This window comes from Haliotis asinina, chromosome 16 (assembly GCF_037392515.1).
Source record: "Haliotis asinina isolate JCU_RB_2024 chromosome 16, JCU_Hal_asi_v2, whole genome shotgun sequence".
Lineage (NCBI taxonomy): Eukaryota > Metazoa > Mollusca > Gastropoda > Lepetellida > Haliotidae > Haliotis > Haliotis asinina.
Window position 1 is genome coordinate 10,372,862 of NC_090295.1, and position 27,157 is coordinate 10,400,018.

At 35.5% G+C, this 27,157-nt stretch overlaps 1 protein-coding gene and 1 long non-coding RNA gene across 2 annotated transcripts; one reads left to right on the top strand and one right to left on the bottom strand.

Moving 5' to 3' along the window:
- The first annotated feature begins 581 nt into the window (after positions 1–581).
- LOC137268318 (uncharacterized) lies at positions 582–9,585 on the top strand. The gene is made up of 6 exons (XR_010955026.1): positions 582–1,552; positions 3,327–3,461; positions 3,841–3,894; positions 4,020–4,049; positions 5,661–5,699; positions 6,158–9,585. It is a non-coding gene; the product is annotated as an uncharacterized lncRNA (long non-coding RNA).
- A 5,744-nt stretch (positions 9,586–15,329) lies between these two features.
- Positions 15,330–26,349, bottom strand: LOC137268822 (uncharacterized). Its single transcript, XM_067803385.1, has 18 exons — positions 26,163–26,349; positions 25,144–25,382; positions 24,637–24,641; positions 23,954–23,986; positions 23,537–23,771; positions 21,422–21,553; positions 20,772–20,933; positions 20,397–20,533; positions 20,052–20,160; positions 19,722–19,808; positions 19,432–19,612; positions 18,992–19,081; positions 18,835–18,858; positions 18,277–18,334; positions 17,501–17,539; positions 17,172–17,356; positions 15,730–15,906; positions 15,330–15,451 (listed from the first exon to the last, which is right to left on the bottom strand). The coding sequence occupies exons 1-18, from the start codon at positions 26,347–26,349 to the stop codon at positions 15,330–15,332; spliced, it is 2,202 nt and encodes a 733-aa protein (XP_067659486.1).
- Positions 26,350–27,157: the final 808 nt, after the last annotated feature.

Sequence of the window (27,157 nt, forward strand, 5' to 3'; positions counted from 1 at the left end):
GTGCACTTGGGAACCGATGACATCTGTCAACCAAGTCAGCTAGTCTGACCACCCGATCCCGTTAGTCGCCTCTTACGACAAGTATAGTCACCTTTTATGGCAAGCATGGGTTGCTGAAGGCCTATTCTACCCCAGGACCTTCACAGGTCTGTAGAGGTAGGAGGAGAAAGGGGGATGCATTGTTGTGCAACTCCCATTTTGTCCTGAAAGTTTATTAAGTGGCCATTGAAAACTGGTGAAAATAAAATGTGCACTCCCACGTGTCTCAAGAGTGTGCAACCCCACTTTCTCAAAAAGCTTTATCCAACTACTGTTTGGGTTCACATAATGTTTATGGGCCACAAAATTTCCAAGTCGAACCTCTGACCTTCCTTTCCAAACTTGGACACCTTGTACACATGACTAAAGAGGTTAACCCTGTCAAGAAGCTGACAAGGTAAGGTAAGGATGTCTTATGTAGGATGACTCCACACCCTGTTACAGGTATCTGTTAATCATTATTTGTTAGGCATACTTTTTTTTATTCAAACCTATCCATTTGTTTGTGTCCAGTTGTACATTTTCAAAAGTTCTGAAAACATCTATCCAACCTTTTGTTTTACATTACAAAGTGTGAAGTTTTTTCTCCTCATTAAGGTTTAATGAATACATTTAGGTAATAATAGTATATATAATTATATATTTTTCCATATTTGTTTGTGTATTATCACATAAATGTTATTTTCCTATTTTGCAATTATTATGTATAACTAATTCAACAGTTTGATCTTTTGCCACATGTTGGGTTCAGTATCCCATAAATGTTTTTTCCCTGTTGTGCAAATTTTTTGCATAATCAATGTAAATATTTCCGCCATATTTATGGCCATCATTTATGGTTTTAGGTCAGTTCAAACATATCTGTCAACGAGCAACATCCAAAAATATTTCTTTACTAAATATTATTAATTAAACAATCATTCTAATAAATTCCAGATTTAGATTGGAAACCGAAGGGCCAGGGACAGAAGAAGGGATATCAGCAAGCCAAGCCACTCGCCCAAATATGTGGCTGGCCCTAATGCCTATTCTTATTTTCTAAGCTGCCAACCTCGAGGCGGGTGCAAAAATAAACTACAATTTGTTCCTTGAAAGTTTGTACTAACACAGTTTTAGTATGGTTTGCAATTGAGTTTATCACATAGTTATTTTATTTGGAAAAACAAATTCTGCCTATGAAGTTTGATAGAATTTGTCATTTAAACATTTTGTTGATTTCCTGCCAGAAGAGTCATCCACGAACACCAATTACATATATGGCATGTTCTAAAGTGTAGAGTGAAGGAGCCTGATAGTTGCATTAACTGTGTAAACATACTTAGGGCTGTCACATGTCGAGTTTTTACTGAAAACCTGAACTGTATGTGTATTTTGTTTTATTTCTCTTTCCCAAGGTCTAACCATTATATCACTGAAGATATCTGCCATTGACAACTTGATGATGAACAATCTCTTCTAACTGCTGTTCAAAGACTTGTGGTAATACAGTTTGACACCCAACTGAATCATGTTGGTAAGTGTTAGACATGAATCAAAGATGTGTGTTGGCATTGCCAAACAGATATTAGCACCTGTCTATTATAAGGAGACCCATGAAGGTCCTGTTTAGAAATGGTCTTCAGTAACCCATGCTTGTCGTAAGACGTGACTAATGGGCCCTGCTGACTTGGTTGACCAGTTGCACAGATCGATGCATATGCTGTTGATTGATGCGTTTTCTGGTCTAGACTCCATTATGTACAAACTGCCCCCATATAACTGTAATAATGCTGAGTGCAGTATAAACTAAACTCACTCACTCACTCACTCACTCACTCAACCTAAATGATATGCCTGAAATATCTGTTTGTCTCTACTTTATACTGTATTGTTGTTATTTATGCTTTGTTTATTATTTATTAACATATGCTTACATTTCTTTGCATTTTTTGTAATACCTCGATCAGTTAGTGCCAGAGAAACATGTTCTTATCCAGCTTATCACTCACAGATATAACATCAGTAAAGGGTTTGTCAGGTGATGACTTGAATGCTCAAATCGCACTGCTTGAACACTGCTGTATCAATCTTTATGTAACACAAGTGAAAGTATATGTATAAATATATTCACTTGTTGTATTTACATAAACTTCAATATAGGACCTGCATTACAGTTTTGTGTTTTGCATGTATTCATGTGGCCACCATCTGGTCATCTACCAACTGATTAATGGATTACTTTAACTCTACAGAGATATGTCATTGAAAATTCAACCTTATGGTATATCTTCCTGACTGCTTGAAACAAATGAAATGAAAGAACATGTTGCTTTGTGGTTTCTCTGTATATTTTTGCAGGAGCGGTCCCATTACTGGAGGGTAATTTGTTAGTTTGTATTAGCCAATCAGATTGATTAATGACGTGATTGTCACATGATGATTTGTTTCAGTTTCATTGTTTTAAGTAACCCGTATCATTCCTGTGGTTACACATCTGCTAGAGTAATGTATATGTATTCAAACTCCGTTTTTACGAAGTTTAGATAAGTTTGACAAAGCATATATGCATTTGTGATCAGAATATTTTTTCACTGTTACTTCAGAACTCATTTTCACTTTTGTATGAAGTTTTCACTGTATGAATCTTAATGCAAACACAACTCAAAACGCAAATCCAACTTATTAAGCTGAAAAATAGTACAATGAAAAATGAACCGCAAAAATTGAGGTTCAACTGATTCACTATTTTCACCACAGTACTGGAGTGAAAAGTGGTTTCAACAGCTATGCTATGCTGTGCTCATAGCACATGCGCAGTGAATAGGTTCGCAGGGCTTGACATATAAAGGAAGGACCAGAAGTATAATGTGGCTTGTGTACACAAACAAATAAATAATACATACAAAAAAACAATAATAAGCAGCCTGTGTCACAGACTAAACTTGATGTCTGGTTTATTGACGCCTGTGTCTGCCTGCCTGTCCTCTAATGACAGTATGTAGTATACAGCTTTAATCATTGACCACATGCAATTTGAACTTAACACCTATCTGGCTTATATGCCATAAAACAAAGAGCCTTGCATTTCATATGTCATGAATAAGTGTTAAATGTTTCAATTATGTTAAGTGATGGTAAAACAGTTTTGATATCTAACCTTAACACAAGGCCCATTTCAAGTGTACCGAAAATTAGGACAGGTGTTTAGAGACTAGTTAACCTGAGAACTTCATAAGTTACTGTTTGTTTGTAATGACTCATACATATTTTCTCACTATTAGTACCCACATCTTTACCTACACCAACAGTTTCAGAACCTACATCAACAGTGTCAGAACCTGCACCAACAGTGTCAGAACCTACACCAACAGTGTCAGAACCTGCACCACTAGTGTCAAAATGTGCTCCAACAGTGTCAATAACACAACCATCAGTAAATGTCCGTAAGTTATTTATTTTATCGATCGTTGACAAAACCTTGGAATAACATCAAATTAAGAACTTCTCTTTTGTAACCATGATGCAACCTGTCTTTTTCCAAATAACATATGTACCACAAATTAGGACACTCAGAGTTAAAATACTAACATTCATTTTAAGGTGCTAAATAATTTACTGCTCTGTTGAAGTTACAGAATAAGCTTGAAATGATTTCTATTTGCTTTCATGAATTTTGTAACTTATACCAGTGACATATGAAAGTGAGTATCAATTATGTATAGTTGCATGTAAGACATATTTGAATGATCCTCTTGATTTTACAATTCCAAATTTTCTGCCTGGTTTGAAGGTGACTGCTATGTTATACTATTTCTTTTTAAGTGTTACAAGAACTAGCAAGTGGTGGACATTCCCTCATTACTGAGGAAGTTGTGGGTGAGCTAATCAGTGATATTTTTAAAAAATAACAATTGAGGTTCACATCAGCAGAGTGTTAACTAAAGTTTATGGCATGGTAATTATTTTTAAAACTTTGTTTTTATATCCTTTCTAAATTCCAGAACCTCTGGTCAAAAGAAGAAAACTAAAAGGTATGGTCCTAACTACCATGTAGATACAGTATGGTTCAAAATTATTGAGAATAGCTAAAGCATCTCATATTATTAAACGAGAACAAACCAGATAAAATTGAATGTATTGTGAAAGTGAACTGACGTTTTCATGTTGTGTAGGTAACAATTTAATATTTTATCAAGTCTCCTTGAGCTTCACGGCACAGTCTAAGACGGGTAGGCATACTTCCTATCAGAGAGGTTAGTGTCTCATGAGTTATGCTGTCCCAGTATCGGACCACTTCTCTCTTCATGTCTTCAATTTTTGTCAACCCCTTTTGATTCACACATTCCTTCATCATCCCCCAAATGTTCTCAGTGGGATTTAAGTCAGGACTATATGCAGGAAATGGTAATGCAGTCACATTTTTCTCCTGAAACCACTGCTTGGCATGTTTTGCGGTGTGTTTAGGATCATTATCTTGCTGCAAAATCCAGTCATTTCCATAAAACACATGTGCACTTGGAAGGAGAAAATTATCTAATATGTTAGTGTAGCGTTGACTTGTCAGATTTCCCTCAAACACACACAGCGGGGTCGTTCCTAATAAGGATATGCCTCCCCATACATGAACCTTTGGGCTGTATTTAGGTCGTTGATACAACGGTGCTGACGCAGACTTTGTCCATATTTTCACATTATTGGGATATACCCATATTGAGCTTTCATCAGTAAAAATCACATTTTCCCAGTCAAAGTTTTCATGTGCCAAACACCACTCAACACGCCTGTCTTTATGTTCTTGTTTCATGAGAGGAGAAGGAATTCCAGTCTTTTTCTCCCATCCAAGATCAATCAAATTTCTTCTAACTGTAGACTTCGATACAACTGTTGATCCCCTTTCTATCATTTCATACCTGATGTTGGAGATGCTTGCCCTTTGCTTTTTAGACGCTAAAATTCCCAGCCGGACGCGATCTGAGAAGTCCAATTTTCTGGGTCTCCCTGCTCCTTTCTGGTGCCCAAAATCCTTTCCCTCTTTAAAATTCTTCCTAATCCTATACACAGTAGAAAGAGGAGTTCCTGTTCTCTCTGCCAATGTATTTACATCATCAATTCCTTGATTACACAACTCAAAAATCAACCTTCTTTTATCTTCAGCAGACATTGTTGACAGTGCTGAGGAAAATGACGTCTGCTACAAATTCAGGGGAGGTAACTCTAATTGTACTATACTCAGTAGGCCAAGATGAGTTACCTCCCTTATACCATTACTTAGTTTTAAGTATCAGTGAATCGGTTGAGGTGTCAGGATAGCTCAAAGTAAGAAGAAAAATTCTCAATAATTATGAACCAGACTATATATCTCTAATAAGGTACTTGTATCTAGAACAGAATATAATCATTGCAGAAAATGAAATGGTTATATATTTTATCAGAAATTGATTAGTATTACTTATTTACTAATGACGCAATGTTTTCATCGCTGAATTTATCCTTGCTCATAAGAGTGTTAACAACAGAAACTTGTGTAATGTTAATAACTTCTCCAGTTATACAGTGTTAACGACCAGTTACCATATAAGATAGAACAAAATATTGTTCTTTGAGGGTAATAATTAATTCATATTTCATTTTGCTGATATCAGGATCAAGGAAAGGTTCAGGAAAAACCAAAACCCTCCAAGGTATGACCACAAGTTACAAATCATTGAACCATCTTATTATCCACTTTGTGTTTATAACAGTGTTATTGTTGTCCTTTCTCTTTGAAACTGCATGTGCCATATAAAGTTGAAAATATGTCCTTCCTTGTATTTCAAGCTTAGTTGGTTTAGACTATTTCAAGATAACAAATTAATAACATATTACAAATTGACATCTTACTTCAGATGGCAATCTGCATCTTTGTATGAATAATACTAGCTTCATCATGAATCAAATGGACTCAAGGCAAAACATGTTTGCATCCATCCTCTTTATTTCTATGCAACTAATTATAGTTGTAACCATTAAGGTGTAACATCACTACATTTTTTTTAACATGGAATTCGCTTTATCTATATATTTTTCTTCTGGTGTACTTTATTTTGGTGAACTAATTTGTGCATCACATATATATTTAACATGTCTCATTGTGTTACAGGTGTGTACAGACAGGAAAAAATTTTAGACAAAAGACTCCTGGAGGGAAAGGTGCATTATCGGGTGAAATGGAAAGGATATTCTCTCAGTCAGAGCACCTGGGAGCCAGAAACACATTTCATTGATAAAACTCTAATCAACAAATTTGAAGAAAGACTGTAATATTCAAAGTTCAATAACCTTGAAAATACAGGCTGAGATACTGCTTTTCATGATGTGACTGTAGTATTCTTTAAGCATTTCCTTTACAAAAATATCAAGATGAATGAAAAAGCCTTCCTTTGCGAAAAATGGCTGCATGAAGATATTTCCCAGATATGTGACATTGTTAATTCTGATGGTCTGTTCATGTTATACAAGAACTTCATAGAAAGATACTCTATTTCCACAAGCTGTCTGGAATACTGTGGTGTACTGAGTGCACTTAAATTTTGTTAAAAAAAAGATCTATGTATTGAAAAAGAATCTACATCAGTCCCTCTTAGCATTACAAGCTTCTGTCTGCGACATGTGGATAAAAACTGTGTTTCACTGACACAGGTTCAAGTCCAGTCTCAGCATAAATGACAAAATCAGATTGTTTCAGATGTTGAATGGGTCAAAATCTATTAAATATGCTTTCAGGCCACACAAGAAACAAAACTCAAATGGTTCTAATACAGATTGTTGCAAAGAATTCTTTCCATATACTCCCTCTTCTATAAAACAAAGAAACAATAATCTCTGCATTTTTTGTTTTTCATGTGAAGAAATTTTAATTCACATATTTTGCCTGTGTACATTTGTAGATATATTTTGGAATAACTTCCATGGATAGATGACTCAGAAATGTGGCCATATGTTTGATCTGAAGCTCTCTGCTGTACTTGTTATATTTGGATGTGGCTCAAATACTGTCATGTATTGTTTTTGACTTCTTACTATTGATGTCAAAATTCTTTGTGTATAAATGTAGGTGTCAGGAAAGAAAACCACTCATTGATGGTTTGAAGAAAGTGTGTGAACAGAGATGTTCTGTCAAGAAAATTAGTTTCTCAAGCAGAAATATACTCAATAAAATTAACACAAATTGGGCACTGAGTATCTTTTTTTCAGTCAGTCAAACAAAGAAAATGTCCAATCTCCTTTTTTCAGTCAGTCAAAGTTTAAGTGAAAAGCAGACAAAATAGTGAAAGTTTGGCTGTTTATTTTAACGTCGCGACAATATAAGTATGAATTTGAGAGTGAATAAGTTTCTTTTTTGGTCAGTAAGATTTCATATTTCTCAATCTTGTTTAGGAAAGTCTAAAAACATTGAAATTAAACAAACCAACAAAGTAAACAAAATCCAGATATTTGGAACTACTGTTTAAAAAATGTGTGAAGAATCATTATCAATTACCCTTGCATCTATCTTCTAATGTACATTTTTACATGATCTTTTCAAGTAAAGATGGTCTTTTACAAGAATTACACTTTCATAGACTTCATCTCTGAATACACTTTGGTAATTGAGATACATATGTTCACTACCATTTCAAGACTTATTAATCTGTTCCAGATTATTTCTTGTGAATATTTTACCAATATACCATTGTGAATGGTGTTGTGTTTGTGAGAAACTATCCTCATATGATAAGACCTGTGATAAGCATGTGTGGCTTTCCTAGTGAGCACTTGTATACAACTTTTGAACTTTCCATGAAGTTGTATTCCAAGATATAAGTACCTGTCAGCTGAATCTGATGTTTTCCCTTGTGCTGACCATTTACAGTGTTTGTTGCATTCATTGCTCTTTCCGAAGATAACTATTTGGATTTGTCATAGTCAATTTGTAGATTATTTACAATGCAATATCATGATACATTGATCAGTAGCATTTGCAATTTAAGGGGTGAAGCTGATAATAACGAGATTATGAGCAAATAATAAATGACAAATTTAAACATTATTCAGTTTTAGTCCTGGTATTTCTGGTTGTACATATATATGTATATCATTTATAAATATGTTAAAGAATGATGGTGATAATGTGCATCATTATCAGACACCAGTGTTTGAGGCAGACATATTAGACAACCCTTGAGACATTTGTAGCTGGTATTTCCCATTTGAGTACAAGGAGTATATTGGATAGTAACAGGTTACCAGCAATTCCATGTATATTGTGTTGAGCAACATATTTCTGTCAACTTTGTCAAAGGCTTTTATGAAATCAATGTAGCAAGCATAGATATATATCTGACTATGTATATAGTTATCAAATAGAGACTTTAGAACAAACAGATTATCTGAAGTTTTGTATTATAACTTACCCAGGCTATTGCTCATGGTGGTTATTTGGGTCAGCTTTGTCTCGTTTCTTATGAAGTGGTGTGATGAGTTGTACATATGTTTGGAAAGTGGCCTGATTTAAACCTATTGCTGAACAGCTTGCAGAAGTGACCTTTATAACAGGACTGATTGATTTTAGCAATTCATTAAAGAATGTTGTACTGATATCATCAAGGCCTGTACTCATTTTGCGCATAAGTTGATTTATGCAAGCCTTAACCTCATTTGCATTGATTTCTGCATTTAAGGGATTGTTTTTATGCTTACTGGTAGTAATTTTGTGCAGAATTATGATATTTAGGGCTGATTCTAAATTATATGTGTTAAAAATATTCATTAGATCTGAGGGGTGTGGTTCCACATGTCCTGTTGGCATATTGGTATTTTTTGTGTTATTATATTCTTATACATGAAATCATCAGGTTGATGTGAACTGAACAGTAAAAGCATATATGTCATAGCATTCCTGTTAGCTACTGGTATCATGTTGTCATAGCATTGTGACATCATAAGCATTGTGAAGTCATGGGCAGAGTTAACAGTTAGCCTTACTTTTCTGGGGCCTGTTTCACAAAACTCTCGTAAGCCTAAGATCTCGTAACGTTTCTCGTAGGTCTTGTACCTGGCATACTGTAACATAGGAGGTGCAAATGCTATGAGGAAAGTTACGAGAGTCTTAGGCTTACAAGAGTTTTGTGAAACGGGGCCCAGTTCAGCTCAACCTGATGAGGGGGCTAGGATAAGCCCTGAAACGTCGTGAAAATAAACCCAAGAAGTTGCTATCCATAAGATTGTCATGTATTACTATGCCAACTTCTAAATGCCTTTGAAGAATTATTACATTCTTGCCAGGTGAATTTAGGATTAGAATTGGACAGTTTGATAGTCTATCAAGGTTATCCTTTCTAAAAACATTTGGTTCTTGCATATGAGTTTTGAATATGCTCTCTTTTTGCATGAAATGCATTCAGGTTTGATTTGACTTTAGATCATATGGTTTGCTCTTTCATACTTTTAACAAGAGCAACAAATATTGTTTCATTTTTTTGTGACTCTTATTGACATTAGTGTTTGCGCCATGAATGTTGTTAAAGTCAAATAAAATTGAGAAATTTTTACTGAATCTGTGTTAGTTCAGATTGAAATATGATTCTTAGAAAAAATCTTTGGCTGTCAACAAATGACCGGTACCAACCGTTTATTATAACACTAATGGCAGCAGTAGCTCGAGCTTAACACATTGATGGATTAAGTGATATCTTCCCATAAGGCAGACCTCCAAAAAGACCGCTTAAAACAACACATTTTATGGTTGGTTGCATATGACTTAATTAAGCTGTACCCTTGATAATAATGGTATGTGCCCAAATAAAAAGGCATTAACTATACTTTTATAAATTCATGTAATGATTTATGATTTATAAATTAATGCCTATTGCATCAAACTGCTTGAGAACATTCTGTCTATTCACTTGGAAACTAAGAGAGATGGGAATGTGTTTTTACTATACTCTGTAGTGACTCTGGTAGCAGAACAGAACAGAATTTTTATTCTCAAAAAATACAAAAAGCGAAAGGTGAAACATAGACCATACAGGTATATACAAATATGAATAAAATATTTACATGATATCATTTGAAAAGCCACAGTGTTTCATATATTTGGATAATTTGAGAGTGAGTGGTTAATAAATCATTTCATGAGAAAAATGTACAGATAGAGGGATTCACACATAAATATTTTGGTAAAAATGATATCCATTGTTCAACAAGTGGTGGGCATATTTGTTAAAAATGGAATTTGTCCGATATAGCTTAACTACAAAGATTACAAATTTGATTTTCTTTCAAAATATTCAGCCAGCACCCTATTTCTATTGGCAACCTTTGATTTGTTTTCCTAAATTTTGTTAGCTACTTTGAAAGGTTAATTTAAGATAAGGCTCAGGAATAAATGTGTTTTTATACCTTGAGTAATGAAATTCTTTTGATGATTGAGTATTGCTTGAATTATTATACTCTCTACTGAATACGGGTCAGCTCATTAACTGAATGGGGGTGGCATGGCTGAGCTAATTTATGTACTCATTGAGTGTGTCTTATGGGGGTCTGTCTTTTGGGTGTGAGTGAGTGAGTGAATTTAGTTGTACGCCGCACTCAGCAATATTCCAGCTATATGGTCTGTAAATAACCAAGTCTGGACCAGACAATCCAGTGGTCAACAACATGAGCATCGATCTGCTCAATTGGGAACCGATGACGTGTGTCAACCAAGTCAGCAAGCCTGACCACCGATCATCTGAACACATACCAAGCACTAGTCAAAGACTGACTAAATTTTGAATGTCCCAGAACAAAGAATCCCGCCCTTAATTACCACTTGCGTACATTTCAATCACTGATTGGAACGAACACTCTGTATATTTGATTTCATTGGTGATGAAGCATTCAGTTCATCAATCTTCCAGTTAAGTGTTACCATGAGGTTGAATAACTTTCCTCATCAGTGTAACCAAGAAGGTTGCAGGAAATACACAGATTCCGTAAGTCATCGGGTCTCTAGTGTAATCATGTTTGGTTAGAGTGAGAGGACACTGCAGAAGCAGAAGGTCTTCGCCCACTGTTGTGTCTTGGTGAGTGAGTGGGTGAGTCTTGTTTTATCTTGGCACTCAGCAATATTCCACCTACATGTTAGCGGGATGGAAATAGTCGAGTCTGGACCAGACGATCCAACATCATGAGCATCGAGCTATACAATTAAGACTTAATGACGTGTCAACCAGGTCAGCGAGCCTGATCACCCGACCCGCTGATTACTACAAGCATGGGTTACTGAGGATAAATTCTAATAGGGATCTTCACGGGTGAGTATCTTGATCAGTGGCGTGGTAGGCTACCTAGAGTGAATATTAAACACTAAAGACAGCTAGAGATCAACTGAAAATTACAAACGCTGTTCTCGCTTGTGAATTCAGCAGATTGGTACAGACACTGGAAACTGACACTGACAATTTAGACTTACCACATACTCTAGATATGTGTGGGCTTTCCTCAATAAATTTGTTTCTGGCTCTGAGAAAACGAGAGCCATGTTAGTGGGTACTCGTAAGAACACTAAGACAGCAAATATATTTAGAAAAACCAAGTTCTACGGAGAGTCAACTTCTTCATTGCAACGAGTGAAACGTTTCTGAGTAGGTAATAGGACCATTATTAAGCAAGTGTTTCAACAATTTGAAACAAGGAGAATCTAATGTACTTCAACCTACCTACTGATTATAAATAATTATTATATAATTAAGCCAATCGAAACTGTCGGCAAGGATTGTGTTCAAGACAAAGAAGTTTGGACACATAACACCTGTACTCATCAATTTACATGGGCTTCCTGTACCAGCACGTGTGCAGTTCAAGCTACTGGTATTGGCATACCAATGTCACTACGGATCCGCACCATCACGTCTTCTCGAATTCATGTACGTGTATAAGCCATCCAGAGTTGTTCGTTCTGCCGGCCAACATCTCTTCCACATTCCGAAAACTACCTAAAAACGGTTTGGCCGAAGATCTTTCATTTATTATGCTGCAGTTCTATGGAGCAAACTCTCAAAGGAGCTAAAAAAAACCTCGAAACACTCTCGCTTTTCAAGCATCAGCCAACGGTGTACGTTCTCTTATGTATTAACTTGTATTATTTAGATCTCGATAAACTAAAATAAACATGACTGCTGTCGTCCTTAACTCCACACCTGACTTTCGTCTTCCGTCCGTTGTCCACCATTCTGAGCTATCAACCGAGGTCTTGACAAAGATTTCCGACGGCATTTCAGAACGATCTGGATAAGTGCATATTGCCTATAACTGGAGCGCTTAGTCTGTTACATATCACATGTCTATTCGAAATAGGTAAGGGCTCTGACTTCAGAATCAAAGGAGTTGGTACATGAAATCGTTTACTGTTGAAGATTCTGTCAAGATTATATATCATATCTTTCTGCACACGTCTTGTACAAACACCCAAGCGTTAGTTCTGTGATATTTTCCACATATATTCGAAATAGTTAAGGGTTCTGACTTCAGAATCAAAGGAGTTGGTACATGAAATCGTTTACTGTTGAAGATTCTGTCAAGATTATATATCATATCTTTCTGCACACGTCTTGTACAAACACCCAAGCGTTAGTTCTGTGATATTTTCCACATATATTCGAAATAGTTAAGGGTTCTGACTTCAGAATCAAAGGAGTTGGTACATGAAATCGTTTACTGTTGAAGATTCTGTCAAGATTATATATCATATCTTTCTGCACACGTCTTGTACAAACACCCAAGCGTTTGTTCTGTGATATTTATTTTCCGCATATATTCGAAATATATAGCTGAGGATCTGGATTTCAAACTCACGGTGACATGTACAGTGGGGTATTCTGCACATGCGTTGACAATTTCTAAATGGTTTGGAAAACATAAATGATTTACGAATCATTTGGATGTACACAGCACTTGTATTTAGGTACTAGCACTTGTTCCATCACATTTTACACTTATAATCGGACCAGTTTAGGGTTGAAGATTTGACGATGCTCTTCTTTACCGAAGCGATTGTGTTTTTCTCGTATACAGTTTATAACTTGAAGGAACAGCTAGATGTTTTGAATACATGTTGTTCGAAATGCAGATTGTGAGTAAATCTTGAAAAAGTCAGTGTTATTATATGTAGAAACGAAGGATCAATTTCTCAGTACGAATGATAAACAGTACAGATAATGAGGAGATGATGACCGTAACCTTATTTCAAATATGTTTTCAATATGTGTTTTTCTTTTTATATATGTTAATATTGTGTAAAACATGTGAAACTCTTAAGTATGTTAGGCAGTGGAAACAGTTTTCAGTTCTCCTTCACTGAACTGAGTAACAGCAACTGTGAATCATTTGAGAATTCTTAAAGATACTGATAACACAAAATATGGTGGTGTTTGGCCCTGTGCACCGAGGTCAGTCACAAAACAGCTGAATTTATCAAAGCAAGAGTCAGTTTGGAAGGGTTACCATGTTTCGCATTTTGACTGCTGAGAGTTTGTAGGACTCCAGTCCTGCCCCAAAACGAATCTTAAGCAAGTGAGACTATTAAAAATTGCCTCAGTCCACCCGGCAAAACATAGGTACCCAGTGGGATAAGTCATGTGACTATTACCCATCTAGCACCAAACAGGCAGCTTCGGTTATCCGGATAATAATCCTGTGCTATCATGAGCATGCTGTTGGTGTGGATTTTGCACAACATACATGGACTGATTCTCATCTATCATTATTAAAATACATGCAAAGTAAATGACAAAAGACACATCTATGATCATTCTATATTTTAAAAAAAATACTATACAAACAAGAGGAAAAATCAGCACAATGTGAAACTGATGACAAAACCTACAGGTTAATACACGATTTACTGAATATACGAATGTATTGTTAATTCACTGTTTTAAAAGTAATGCTAAATGGAAGATCTTACACTGGTACTATTTCACGTTTTTCTCTTAGAAAGTTCATCAGTTATATACTCTTCAAAAAAAGTAGGAGATCTTCAGTTTTTTATTTATGATTAAAAATATTTAGGAGATTTATCAGAGTCGATCAATGTTGATATGATATAACTGAATGTTTTGAGAGTTCATCACCATTTGCACTTCCCTACAACCATAGTTATGTGGACTGTAGTTGCTTTTGAAAGGTGATTAGTGTATGGCATGTAATTTGCATGTGTACGATTTTCATTTTAAAACAAACGACAAGATACAAACACTAACAAATGTGTGATGCAAGATGAGTGTCAAAAGTAATGTTCTAACAGATTTCTCGACCTTCTTGATAAAAATGTCAAAATCAAGAATGGGACCCAATGCATGTGCATTTGGCTACTGCGTTGTGCACATGCATATCATGCGTTGTGTTTAGGGATGGTAATAGAGGGAAATGGTGGTGCATTCATAAAATGTCCTTGAAACGTTAACGTTTACACATCCTATCCAAATTGAAAGTTCATTATCCCCTACCTTTTTTGAAGAGTATATGTACACAAAACACACTGTTTTCACACATCTCTCCATTGAATTGTGACAGGTTAACAATTTGTATAAATGTTACTGGTCATCAATTAATTAGGGACATAAGCATAGATAATCATTGTCAAACGGCTTCAGTGTCAAATGATTGGACAGTTCATCTGTAAAGATATTCACAATGAATTATCAAATGTATTCTTAGAAAACATCACAAATTCCACTTTTAGTGACCCTTATCACTGTTCTCATTTACCAATATCAACAAATAATAAGAATAATAAACAATTTCATTTATCATGTGTACAAGGTCAAATAATATATGAAGTTAACACAGATACAACAGTAAGCTAAAATTACTCCTCATATACACCATACTGATAAATCTTCTATATGTCAAAACACAAGTAAACTATCACACACCCTGTCTCACACACACACACACACACACACACACACACACACACACACACACACACACACACACACACTATGACCCCAACACCCTGAACCCATGTGACACGCACACCTGCACGCACACACACCTCACATGCACATGCACGCACACAAGCACACACACATATTAACAAACACCTGATAATACATTTACATGTAGCAATATCTACAACTACAAACTACTAACACAACCACATTCGAACTGCATGTGCCAGTCAATGTCATGGTGCTGTTGTTTAATTCACATAAAAAGTTGATGTTAGTATCACATGCAGCAGATTGAAGCACCGGACTAGAGATTACTTGTTTGATAGGAAGCAGACAAGAGTCCACATTAAATGTTTAACATGTGTCTTCCTCATCAGCAATACCTGCATACAGCTCTTCACCCACTCTCAGATCTGACTCATCTTCAGTGATTTCATCTTCTTCTAGGTCATTAATGTTTTCATACTCTAACACCTCTTGCAACAAGGAGTGAAAAGTTGTGAGTTTCAATCCCAACCATGTCTGTAAACATTGAAGGAACTGAAGTTTGACCCACAAATTTCTCAAAAGAGTTAGAGCAATAAGCCTTCTTGAATGTACAAAGACTTTTCAACTCTTTCACACTGAGAAAGTAGAAGTTGGAGAGTCCTGTGCTGGTCCAAATACCAGGACAAAACAGATTTCATTTCCTGCTCCTAAAGATTCTGTTCTTCAGAGGATCTTTTGGCCAGGAATTACAGCTTGATTGCTTCACTTTTGATTGGAGAGCAATCAGACGTGAATTCATGCCATCCTGGATTATTCAAATCCATGACTTGTTCATAGGTAATTTGCTCATGGTTCAAGTCATTGTATATAGCAATTGTTTTGTCAATGTAAGACCTTGAGGCTTTGATTTGTCTGGAGAGTCTGATGGCAATACTTTGTCCTCCTGAAAATAGAAGAATAAAACAAAACAGTTAGGTATGCAAAGTGTGTTGGTGTTTCATGTTTGTTTGTTATGGGAACAGAATAGATAGATTTTAGTGATGATACATACATAAAGTGATGTAGTAGATACAAACTGAATTAAATTCCAGGTGATGAAGACATTAAACTGATGATAATTACCATCATCAGCATTCAGTTCATGAACACTATATATGTCCAAAAGATAAAAGCAATTTCAAACAAATACAAATCAGTGCTATTTTCAGCACGTTTTGATATCTTATTAACGAAAAATATATAATAAAATTGATATACAATGTACTGTACTTATTCTGACCCCTACATATTGTATTATCTCCCTTTCCTTCAAAGGTGGAAACCTCTGTCCCTGTGCTCCCAAAACCCTTAAAAGTTTATTCTTATCAAAACAGAGACTCTTGCCCCTATCTCCCACCAAAAGGCCCATGTGACCAGCAGCCATAAAGTTGCTCTGTCCATAATCTACCCCTACTATTAACTTAAATTTACAAAAGTGGTGCGAATTCCATGGAAATTGATTTTTAGACACAAGATGGTGTGGGACACCAGAAATTTGGCTTCTTACATGAGGGGAATCGAACATACACTCACAGAAGAGCCGATCAAAGAGTAAAACAAATATCACAGTAGAGCTTAAACATGACTGTATTACAAGGATAAATGTATATTAATTACTCTAGCAGATGTGTAACCACAGGAATGATACGGGTTACTTAAAACAATGAAACTGAAACAAATCATCATGTGACAATCACGTCATTAATCAATCTGATTGGCTAATACAAACTAACAAATTACCCTCCAGTAATGGGACCGCTCCTGCAAAAATATACAGAGAAACCACAAAGCAACATGTTCTTTCACTGCAAGCTTATTACTTACGCAGTTAGTCGACACATACTGAATTAAATTTCAGGTCATGAAAACATTAAACTGATGATAATTACCGTCATCAGCATTTAGTTCATGAACACTATATATGTCCAAAAGATAAAAGCAATAATCTATTTTCAGCAAGTTTTGATATCTTGTGAAGTCTTTCCTGACTTTCAGGGAAAAGTCAAAACTCCCTGACATTTCCCTGACCTGTGGGAGCCCTGTATGAGGAAAAATACATTAAATCATAAAAGCATGTCTTAAACGCAAAGTCGCATAATGTCATTATTTCTTAATGGTTTAAAAAAGATCTGAGATAAAGCTAATGAACTAGCTTATGAATAATCTTACGTGAATACTTTCTGTTGAGTTCCTGCAAGTAGACTTTTTCAATACACTGGTGCCTCAGTTTTGTTAGGAGTGATTTTGACTTTTCCTTATGTGCTGATGACAGACGGGTCATGAACCTTTCACTACCAGGTGTCAAATTACAAAGGTTCTTCTTTGCCTTAAGTCTTTCCAATTTGTTCTCCAGTCTGAAACAATAAGGACAACATGCATTTTTCAACCCAAGTCATACAACCTCAAATAAAATGTGTTTTCGTAAGAACATGAGGCGAGTCAATGATAAATGTATCAGGTACATATCATCAAGCAATATGAGATACAAACTTACATACCTTTGCTCTTGTTTTGTATTTCTTCTCAGATTATCAGATCTGGATAATAGAGACTTAAATATTAGACAACGAAATATGTTTAAGCTTAAGTGAACAGAATGGAGCAAAGTATCAACCACGCAACAGAGTTTACCTATCTATCATTGTGCTGTTTTTTCAGAGAAATCAAGTTGTTAATGTTGAATATTTGCTAGAAAATTACTAAAAAAATATAATTATCAAGTACAGCAATTAAAAAATATAAGCTTGAACAGCAAAACAAATCTCCAAATTTTCAACTCTGAAGTCATGAATAAGATTATGTGAGTGTAATTCTACTCTAAACAGCAAGTTCATCCATGTTCTTGCAAGTATCTGTGCTTCCATTTGTATAACATTTCTTCAACAGGTTGAATTTACTCATGATTGCTACCTGTATCATTCACCTGAATATGTCATTATCAGTATGCGAAATAGCCACTGAGCTGCTTGACCATGACTCATAAAAATCCAATCAGGACAGTAAATGTCCACAATCACTGGCCCGACTGACTGGTGAATTTTCATCTGATCATTTTGTAAATGTAATAATACACTTTTATGTCATGCAAGATTATGGCATGATAAAAATGTTCATCATATTGGCTGCTTAAATTCAAATTTCAGGCTAGTGAATTATTCCATAGGTTAGTAACTTTAAGGAATAGTTAGCCCGAATGCCAAGCAAGATTTGGAAACTATTTTGCACACTGGTCATTTTGGTTATATATAAGCTTTTTGTTGTCTGATACACTTGCCTGAGCTTGTCCAAAGTTTCAGACGTGACACAGTACTCCTCCTCAGTGGAAAGGGGCTCTGAAAAGATACTACAATTAAGTGTTCAAACAATAGTGTTTTGATTTGCAAAGTTTTTGCAGAATACTATTTTCTGTATTTATCAGTGCTGGTTAATCCATTGAAGCAGTGAACTGATAATTGAGTAACATGAAGTCAGGGAGTAATGATGGGCATATTGATAACATTAAAACAGATGCTGACTTCAGATATGTTTCTTTGTTCAAGCTAATTTTGAATTTGTTTGTTCACCTACTAACTACTACACATCTCAGTATGAACATACTAGTTGGACTGTCATTTACTTTGCATGTTTATGGTCACATCATATGTGTAGTCAACATATTGTCATTCTTTTGATTGTTAGCATTTTGAGAGAAAGAATAAAATACTCTAAATTGTATGATAAGGGGATGTTTTGTTACAAAGACTCATATGTAAGTTAAAGACCACAAAATGTAAGTGTGATATATCAGGAACTGTTTTTTGTGCTGCTGCAAGTCTTTCCTCTTCTATGGCACTTTCAATCCTACCAAAATCAGCACCTGTAGGAAGTAACTACTATCCTTTCACAATTGTCTCTACTAAGAAGTAAATTCATCATCAAACAAACATTTTGAAAAGATTTGGTTGTTTTGTTATAAAGGCATCATCCAAATCATAAACTGATGTGAATACCTTGCTGAGAAGACAACAAATCCTGGAGAGCAGCCTTGCTTGACAGCTCCATTTGAGTGGCCTTTTCATATCTTCTGACCAAAGTTATTGCTAGTTGAAAAAATTAAAGCAGTACAGATTAATTTTCAGTTCAAATACACAACAAACATTGCAACATACCTTGAGCAACAAATATGACTCAACACGTGACATAAACAAAGGAAAGTAAAACCTTTTAACTTAGAAAGCCCCCCAACATATAGTAATTATTTCTACAGTACATAATTTGTTAGACACATGTTTATATCAGTGTTCAAAATTATGAGACAAATTATTAGAGTTGTTCTGTAGATTTCATGAGACTGTGCAAACTTTGGCATTGTTGTAGTTATTGCATTTGTCAAAAAGAAAATATCTTGGACCATTGAGTTAACAATGGAATTAACATGTTTGTTACACACCAAATTTGTCTTGAATGTTTTGGCCAAAGTGGAGAAGGGCATCACTCAGCAGGTCAACCCTGTTTTCTGGAGTCATTTCCTTTGTAATACTTGCAAATTTTCCCAGGTATGACCATAGTCTTTCAACACCTTCCCCATCTGACAGGCCAACTCCTTCTGTCCTCCTTGGACTGTACAATATCTTTGAAAATAAATTTGTATTTGATGACAATATATGCTTTTTGACAATGAGCACATTTCCTGTTTCCTGTTTAAGAATAGCAGAACTAAAATGATACAAAAATACAAACCTGGCAAGACTGTTTATGTTCATAGCTGTGAAATATAGGCACAGATAGCTTAATTTTGTTTACTAAGTAACTGTGATGTTGGCTTTTCTGAAAAAGAGAACACAATGATTCACACAGAGTGATAATAAGAAAGGTTTGTGTTTCAAAGTTTAGCTATATATTCTGTAACAGCATTGATGTAAGATGGCTAACACACAGATACATATAAGTCAAGTTATGTATGCAAAACTGAGTAGTGCTTTCACTGTAAACTGTCATGATTCACAAATACACTTCTTCTACTGACTGGCTATTTTTAACGCAAAATTGACACAAGTTCTTTATGATTACCTGTAAGTGTCTGTGAAGAACACATGCGATATCATACATGATATGCAAGTTTGTGCCAACTTGAGTTTTCTCCGAAAGTTTTTCAATCAGAAAAACAGAGTATCCTAACCTATAAGAATAATGCAGGAGATATAATTATTCACATCAGTAATGAAAATTTATCAAAATCATTTACGAATATACTCAAAGTAAATCTGAACTTGCAATGTATGTTGCAACATGTTTACATTTCTTCATTAAGGAGATTAATATAGTTGTGATTTAGGTTATCTATCTAAAAATGTGACAATACCACCATGATATTCACCACTGTTAAAATATGCACAAACACATATATTTGCTTACCGTTCCCCATGTTTTAGGCCGAAGAAAAGCTGGGGGAAGTCATGCCTACATGCAGATCCAAACACAGCTGTTTCTGAAAGCTTTGCCGTCTTATTTTTGGCTCTCAAACTATTTCCTGCCTGGAATACACTGCAATCCTGGCAAACAAAAACGTTACTAAAATTACAATAATGATAAAATGTTCTTCTCTAACTCAGCCTAATACCTCAATGTCTCAATGCCTACCCCTCCACTCCCTTAACCACATTGCTAGTGATCCGTTTACCTGTCAATCGTAGTATACTTCACCTTAAAACCCTTGCTTCTAACACCTTATCAAGCATGTTCTAGTATTTCTGATAATAGTTCACTAAGGGATATGTGTTTTCCACTTACCCCATCAGGTGTTTTTGAATCACCACTGTAAGATTTCATGTATTCATCTACTTCTTGTTCAAGGAAGAAGCTGGTATGTTTGGACTTTCCCCATGAATTGCCCGAGGAAACCTTGCGAACAAGCTGGAAATCAGCGTCAAGGCTGATTACTTTAGTTGGCAACTGAAATTACAATGATAAAGATAAATAGTGAATTCTAAAAGTGGATAATCATTACTTTACTTTAAATGTCACTCAGCACATTTTAGAAATTAATTTGTTTCACATATGTATATTTATTAAAACAATAATATAATAATATAATAATATAATAATATAATAATAATAATAATATATATATATATATAGATATTGTTTACAAAAAGTATGTATTGCTGACACCTGTGTAGTTCACTCTTTAAAAACAACCCCCACATACTAAAACCCAGGTTTTTTTAAATGTTTCATTTGAAAAGTATACACTGGCCATTTTTTTAATATTCCGCTGTAACTAATTAAATACGTCACTTTTGTTACATTTTTAGTTTTCATCAACTGACTAAGAAAAAGTTTGCTTGAGAGTTATGAACAGAATATAAAGTATTCAGATTTATGTTTTTTAATTATAACAAAATTATGTTTGCAATAAAACTAAATTTAAAATGACCTACTTTGTAGCAGGCTGCACACTCAGCTCCATTACTCAGTTGAGGGTGGAATTGGTGCAAATGGCTTATGTTGTAAAGGAAGTATCTGAACTCCTCCAAAGTTTCTTTCATAAGAACTTTATATATGCTCTTCACCTGATGAACAAAAAAGTTCAGAAAATGAATATTATTTACACAAAGAATTTGTACCTTCCTCATGTAGATCATTCAGTTGAACTCAAAGTTAAGCCACATGCTCCATAGCTCTCCTGGTTGAAGGGGAAGAGATTATTGTGTGATGCCATTAGTGTACTGCTATGGCCAACAAATTAAAATATGTCTTATGACCAGTCTTACGAGTGGAGGTGTAGGAAAGGGATGCACTACAAATTCACTCACACAATCATATGGATTGCACAACAGTTTAACTACAGTTAAGGGAAATGTATTAATACTACACAGGATTTATGTGTATGTGACAACATAAAAATGGTGGTGAAGACCATGTACACAGACTATTTCTAGACAAAAGCATCTTGGGACATCAGTTCTAATAACGTTATTAATAGTTATCAATAACTGCAATAACATTCTCATGACACTGAAATTCTGCAACAATCAGAGTGTGAGGGGCCTCATGGTTAAAGCGTTCTCTTCTCATGCCGAAGTGCAATGAGTATGGTTTTACATCACTGTTACCAGTATTCCAGCAATATCATGGTGGGGGACACCAGAAATTTGGCTTCACACAGTGTACCCATGTGGGGCATCAAACATAAACTCACAGTGGAGCCGATCAAAGAGTAAAACAAATATCACAGTAGAGCTTAAACATGACTGTATTACAAGGATAAATGTACATTACTCTAACAGATGTGTAACCACAGGAATGATACGGGTTACTTAAAACAATGAAACTGAAACAAATCATCATGTGACAATCATGTCATTCATCAATCTGATTGGCTAATACAAACTAACAAATTACCCTCCAGTAATGGGACCGCTCCTGCAAAAATATACAGAGAAACCACAAAGCAACATGTTCTTTCACTGCAAGCTTATTACTTACGCAGTTAGTCAATACATACTGAATTAAATTCCAAGTGATGGACCTACAAGTCATAACGAGAGAGTTCAATATTTCTCTTAAAGGTCACATGCAATGTAAAACACAACCTTGCAGATTTCGATACCTTTTGGTATGCGCTTACCGAAACAAATCATCAAAAATGCCAATTGAGCCTATAAAGTTGAAAAAGAAACCACGATGAAAATAAGTCTGCAAAATCAGAGTTCAAATGATTCACTAATCAGCGCTGGGAGAAAAACTGGTGTCAACAGCTATGCTGCCCTGCGCTCATAAAACATATGCAGTGAATAGGTTCGCAGTGCTTGAAACAGTATACCTGCCCGAAGTATGAGGTCATGACCAGTGGTCTAATCTTGGTTCTGTATACAAATAAGTAAACAATGTACCTGTCTGCTAATGACAATATGCAATGAACATCTTCAATTACGGATCATTTGCAATTTGACATTAAGACCTATCGTGCTGATAACCAATAAACAAAGAGCCGGCTAAGCATATCGGCAAATGAACCAGTGGCCATTGACAAGGCGTCGTTACACATGAGTGCATATCCACTGGCCCTGACTGGGTTCAGTATCGCTGCAGCTTTGTTTCGAGGAAGGTAAACCCAAATACAAAATACTGCACTTCTGATTTGCAATTGTACGGTTATAATTTTGTTTATTTGTTTTTTCACAATCACAAATGCATTTTATGTCATGAACAAGTGATAACTGTGTTTTAATTATGTTTGATTTTTTGGTTGCATGTGACCTTTAATGAAACTCATGGTTACTCCATGAGATAATGTATAATGGCTCATCAGGAAACAAATGCTAGGATACTGGTTCCTTTTCCACTTTCAGGTACACAGAAAATCTGCCATATAATATAAACTGTAACAGTAAACATAACTGACTTAACACATAAGAGATGCAGTACTTTTTAAATGACTTAGGGTCATGCTTCTGAACAAATAAATTGTATGTAAAGAAAATGCACTCATTTTGGCCTTTCCTTTTTGTTTGAGCAATTTCTTGGATTGAATAAACTCAGTAAGAACTAACCTCCAAAGAAACAAAGTCTTGATGTTGTTTTGGGAGCCGAGCCCGCAGGGCTTCACAAAAACCTTTCACAGAGACATGGCATTCCACAGACAGTGCATAGATCCACCGGAGAAGGTCTGTGTGAGAGGCCACCTTTGGATGTTTGGGTGAGGCTGGCCAGAGATGAAACTTCATGAGAGTTATAGGCTCTAGTTCACATTTGCAAAATTGCATGCACCGAATATGCTGTCTTCCTGCAAACACAGTGAAATGATTGAGTCATATAATGATAAAACTTTGGCTAACAATTATGAGCAGCACTTGTTGTTCAAGATAGTTTGCAAGATGTAAGACAAAATCAAAAGGTCATGGTATACACAATTGTCTCTTTTGATCATGTTTTAAACATCATTTTAATGCTTAGTATATAATGATACCTTGTCATCAACAACCACCATGTCCTTCTGATAACTTCACCCTTGTGTTTGACAGGCTGAACCCCATATAGGTGTATCTAGTGATACACTTATGTAAGTGCCATTCTGAAAACAGATATTGAATGTCATCCTTGTAACACCTTAACATGAATGCTAAAATATGAAAGTAATAATGCTGGATATGTTTGGTTTGATTAGATGCTATTTGCTGTATAAAAAGGCAAACAGTAAGGGATGAATAATTACTGGTGCATAGAGAGGTGTGGTGTGAAGTGTGTGGGGTGGGAGGTGGGTGGGGTGACATGCAAATCAACTCGGAATACATATTAGTTGGTTCAGAGCTAAAGTTCTTAAAAGTGGTGCAAACTCCATGGAAATGCTGGGAATTGATTTTTAGACACAAGATGGTGTGGGACACCAGAAATTTGGCTTCTTACATGAGGGGAATCGAACATACACTCACAGAAGAGCCGATCAAAGAGTAAAGAGTATCACAGTAGAGCTTAAACATGACTGTATTACAAGGATAAATGTATATTAATTACTCTAGCAGATGTGTAACCACAGGAATGATATGGGTTACTTAAAACAATGAAACTGAAACAAATCATCATGTGACAATCACGTCATTAATCAATCTGATTGGCTAATACAAACTAACAAATTACCCTCCAGTAATGGGACCGCTCCTGCAAAAATATACAGAGAAACCACAAAGCAACATGTTCTTTCACTGCAAGGTTATTACTTACCCAGTCGATACATACTAAATTAAATTCCAAGTGATGGACCTACAAGTCATAACAAGAGAGTTCAATAATTCGCTGTTGTAATATTCATGGTTGTTAAGGGCTTAAGTTCTTAAATTTACAAATGTGGTCCAAACTCCTTGGAAATGCTGTGAGTTGATTTTTAGACACAATGTGCATATGCTTTACTACATGTCAGATTAATTTTATTTATATATTTTGGAGAAAAGCAGCGATGTTGAAATCACATGTGAGGAAAGATCATTATTAAATAAAAGATTTCTTTCTTGAATGTAACTTATAAGCATAAGCTATGAAAAATGTGAAATCAGATGAGAATAAAAATAATGCACTGATTGTGACTGTAATAAAAAGTGTACAAAGTCACCTAATGTCAGACATATGATGAAACTACAAGAATATCATACAAATAACATCATACCCTCCAGCTTTCAAAATGATGGAGATGAGGGAACTTATGTCTTTCTTGCAAACAGTCTTGGCAAAGATCCTGCCATGGTGCACAGTCAAGACATCGGAACAAGTTCGCTGTGTCTCTTTGGCATACATGACATGAGAGCACCTGTGGAATCTGTTGGTTCCTTGCAATGTTAAGAATGTCTGCCCTTAAAGTCTCCCATGTTTGCCTTCTGTTTTTCTTTTCAGAAGTGTATTTGGTCTCTGTAACAAATTGAAAACTTATTATACTAAAAACAGAAAGTTTGGTTGGTAGGTTGTTTTCTTGTTTATCACCACACTTGTCAATATCACAGCTGTGTGGTGGCAGTCTGTTCATAAATGAGTATGGACCAGACAATCCAGTGATCAACAGGATGAGTATAGGGGTTAGCAACTCTTAAGACAACCATGAGTTACTAAGACCAGTTCTTAACCTGGAGGTTCACGGCCATGGGTGAATAGCTGTTGGCATAACCCACTAGTGGGCTGCTCTTAATGAGGGTCAAAAATAGAAAGCAATGTAAGCCTAAATATCATATATTAAAGTCATAAGAAATAATAGCAAAAACAGAGATACCATCATTTCCACATGACCCTTAAAATAGTTACAAACCAACACAGATTTAAATGTGATACCGTTATCATGTGTTCTATGAAATACCAGCCCTCTGAACCTGACTAAATGCATATATTTTCTGTGCATAACCTTGACCTGTGTAACATTTTGAGAACATTCCAGTAGACAACTATACAGTACACAAGTAGGTGACCAGTGATCACTTGTCAAGTACATGTGCTGAAATAAAATGACCAAAAGGGAGACCTTGAACCTTGACAGCTAGGACATGAATAAGTGAAAGTATTTTCATTGACTATATACATGGGTATATGGAGTTACTGATTTTAAACATAAATATTAAAACTGTGGATAGAAATGATGATAAAATGTTGAAAATAATATCATGAACATAATATACTGAATATACTTTTACAAAAACCAACCATGATGTGGCAGATATTCTTGATCCACTGCCATCTGCTCACTCATCACCTCTACCGACTTTTTCTTGTTTTCTCTGCACAGGTGCTCCCTGTGCAAGGAAACCTTTCTTTTTGCCAACTTCCCCCTTCTGCCAATTTGTTGATAGGGCGCAACAACTGTCCTTGTCCTTGTCCTTGTGATAGGCATTTTTCTAACAAAAAACATATTCATTCACAGATAACTCTGATATATGAATAATGGTTGAGATTAGTATAACAAAGATGACAGTAAGGTGAATATAGAAACTACAAAATATATAAACAACTGTATCTTAATTTAACAAAGAAGATATGAATAAACATGGATGCAAGTTAAACTTGACATACATTGACACACATATTTTTAAAATTTTGCCAGAAAATTAAATATCAGTCAGTAGTTAAAATGGATCATATTCAGCTGTCTATAAACGTGCTACACATTTATATAAGTTATGAAATACATAAATGAAGACTTTTTGTGATTGTAATGAGACTGTTGAACAATTAGGAGTTACTTAAATAACTGGTTATCTCACCGACTGCTATGGAGATGAAATTCTTTAAAGGGGCACTGATGCGGAGCGAATAATGTTTCTCGCCAACGGTCTAATTACGAAACCAAACCGCAATTTGGTCAGCGCCCGCTCCTTCGACCGTGACGGACAAAGGAACTGGGCTCCTGTCCATATTTTTTCACCTAAACAGTCAGGAGGCCGAATGCCCATCATATGCCATTTGTTTAAAAATATCCATGGTATTCCTTGTCCGATCGTAACCAAATATCCCAGCAGTGTAGTACTTTTAGGATGCTTGGATGGTATAGTTACTGATCCAATTTGATCCTATTTCAGTGTTTTTAACCTCGATATTTAATCATGTTACATCAAAATATGATGTCTACAGGCACGTAGCAAGCCATTTGTTTCAGTACGGAAGATTGCAAAGCTTTATATTTAGGTAGTTTTGAGTGTTGG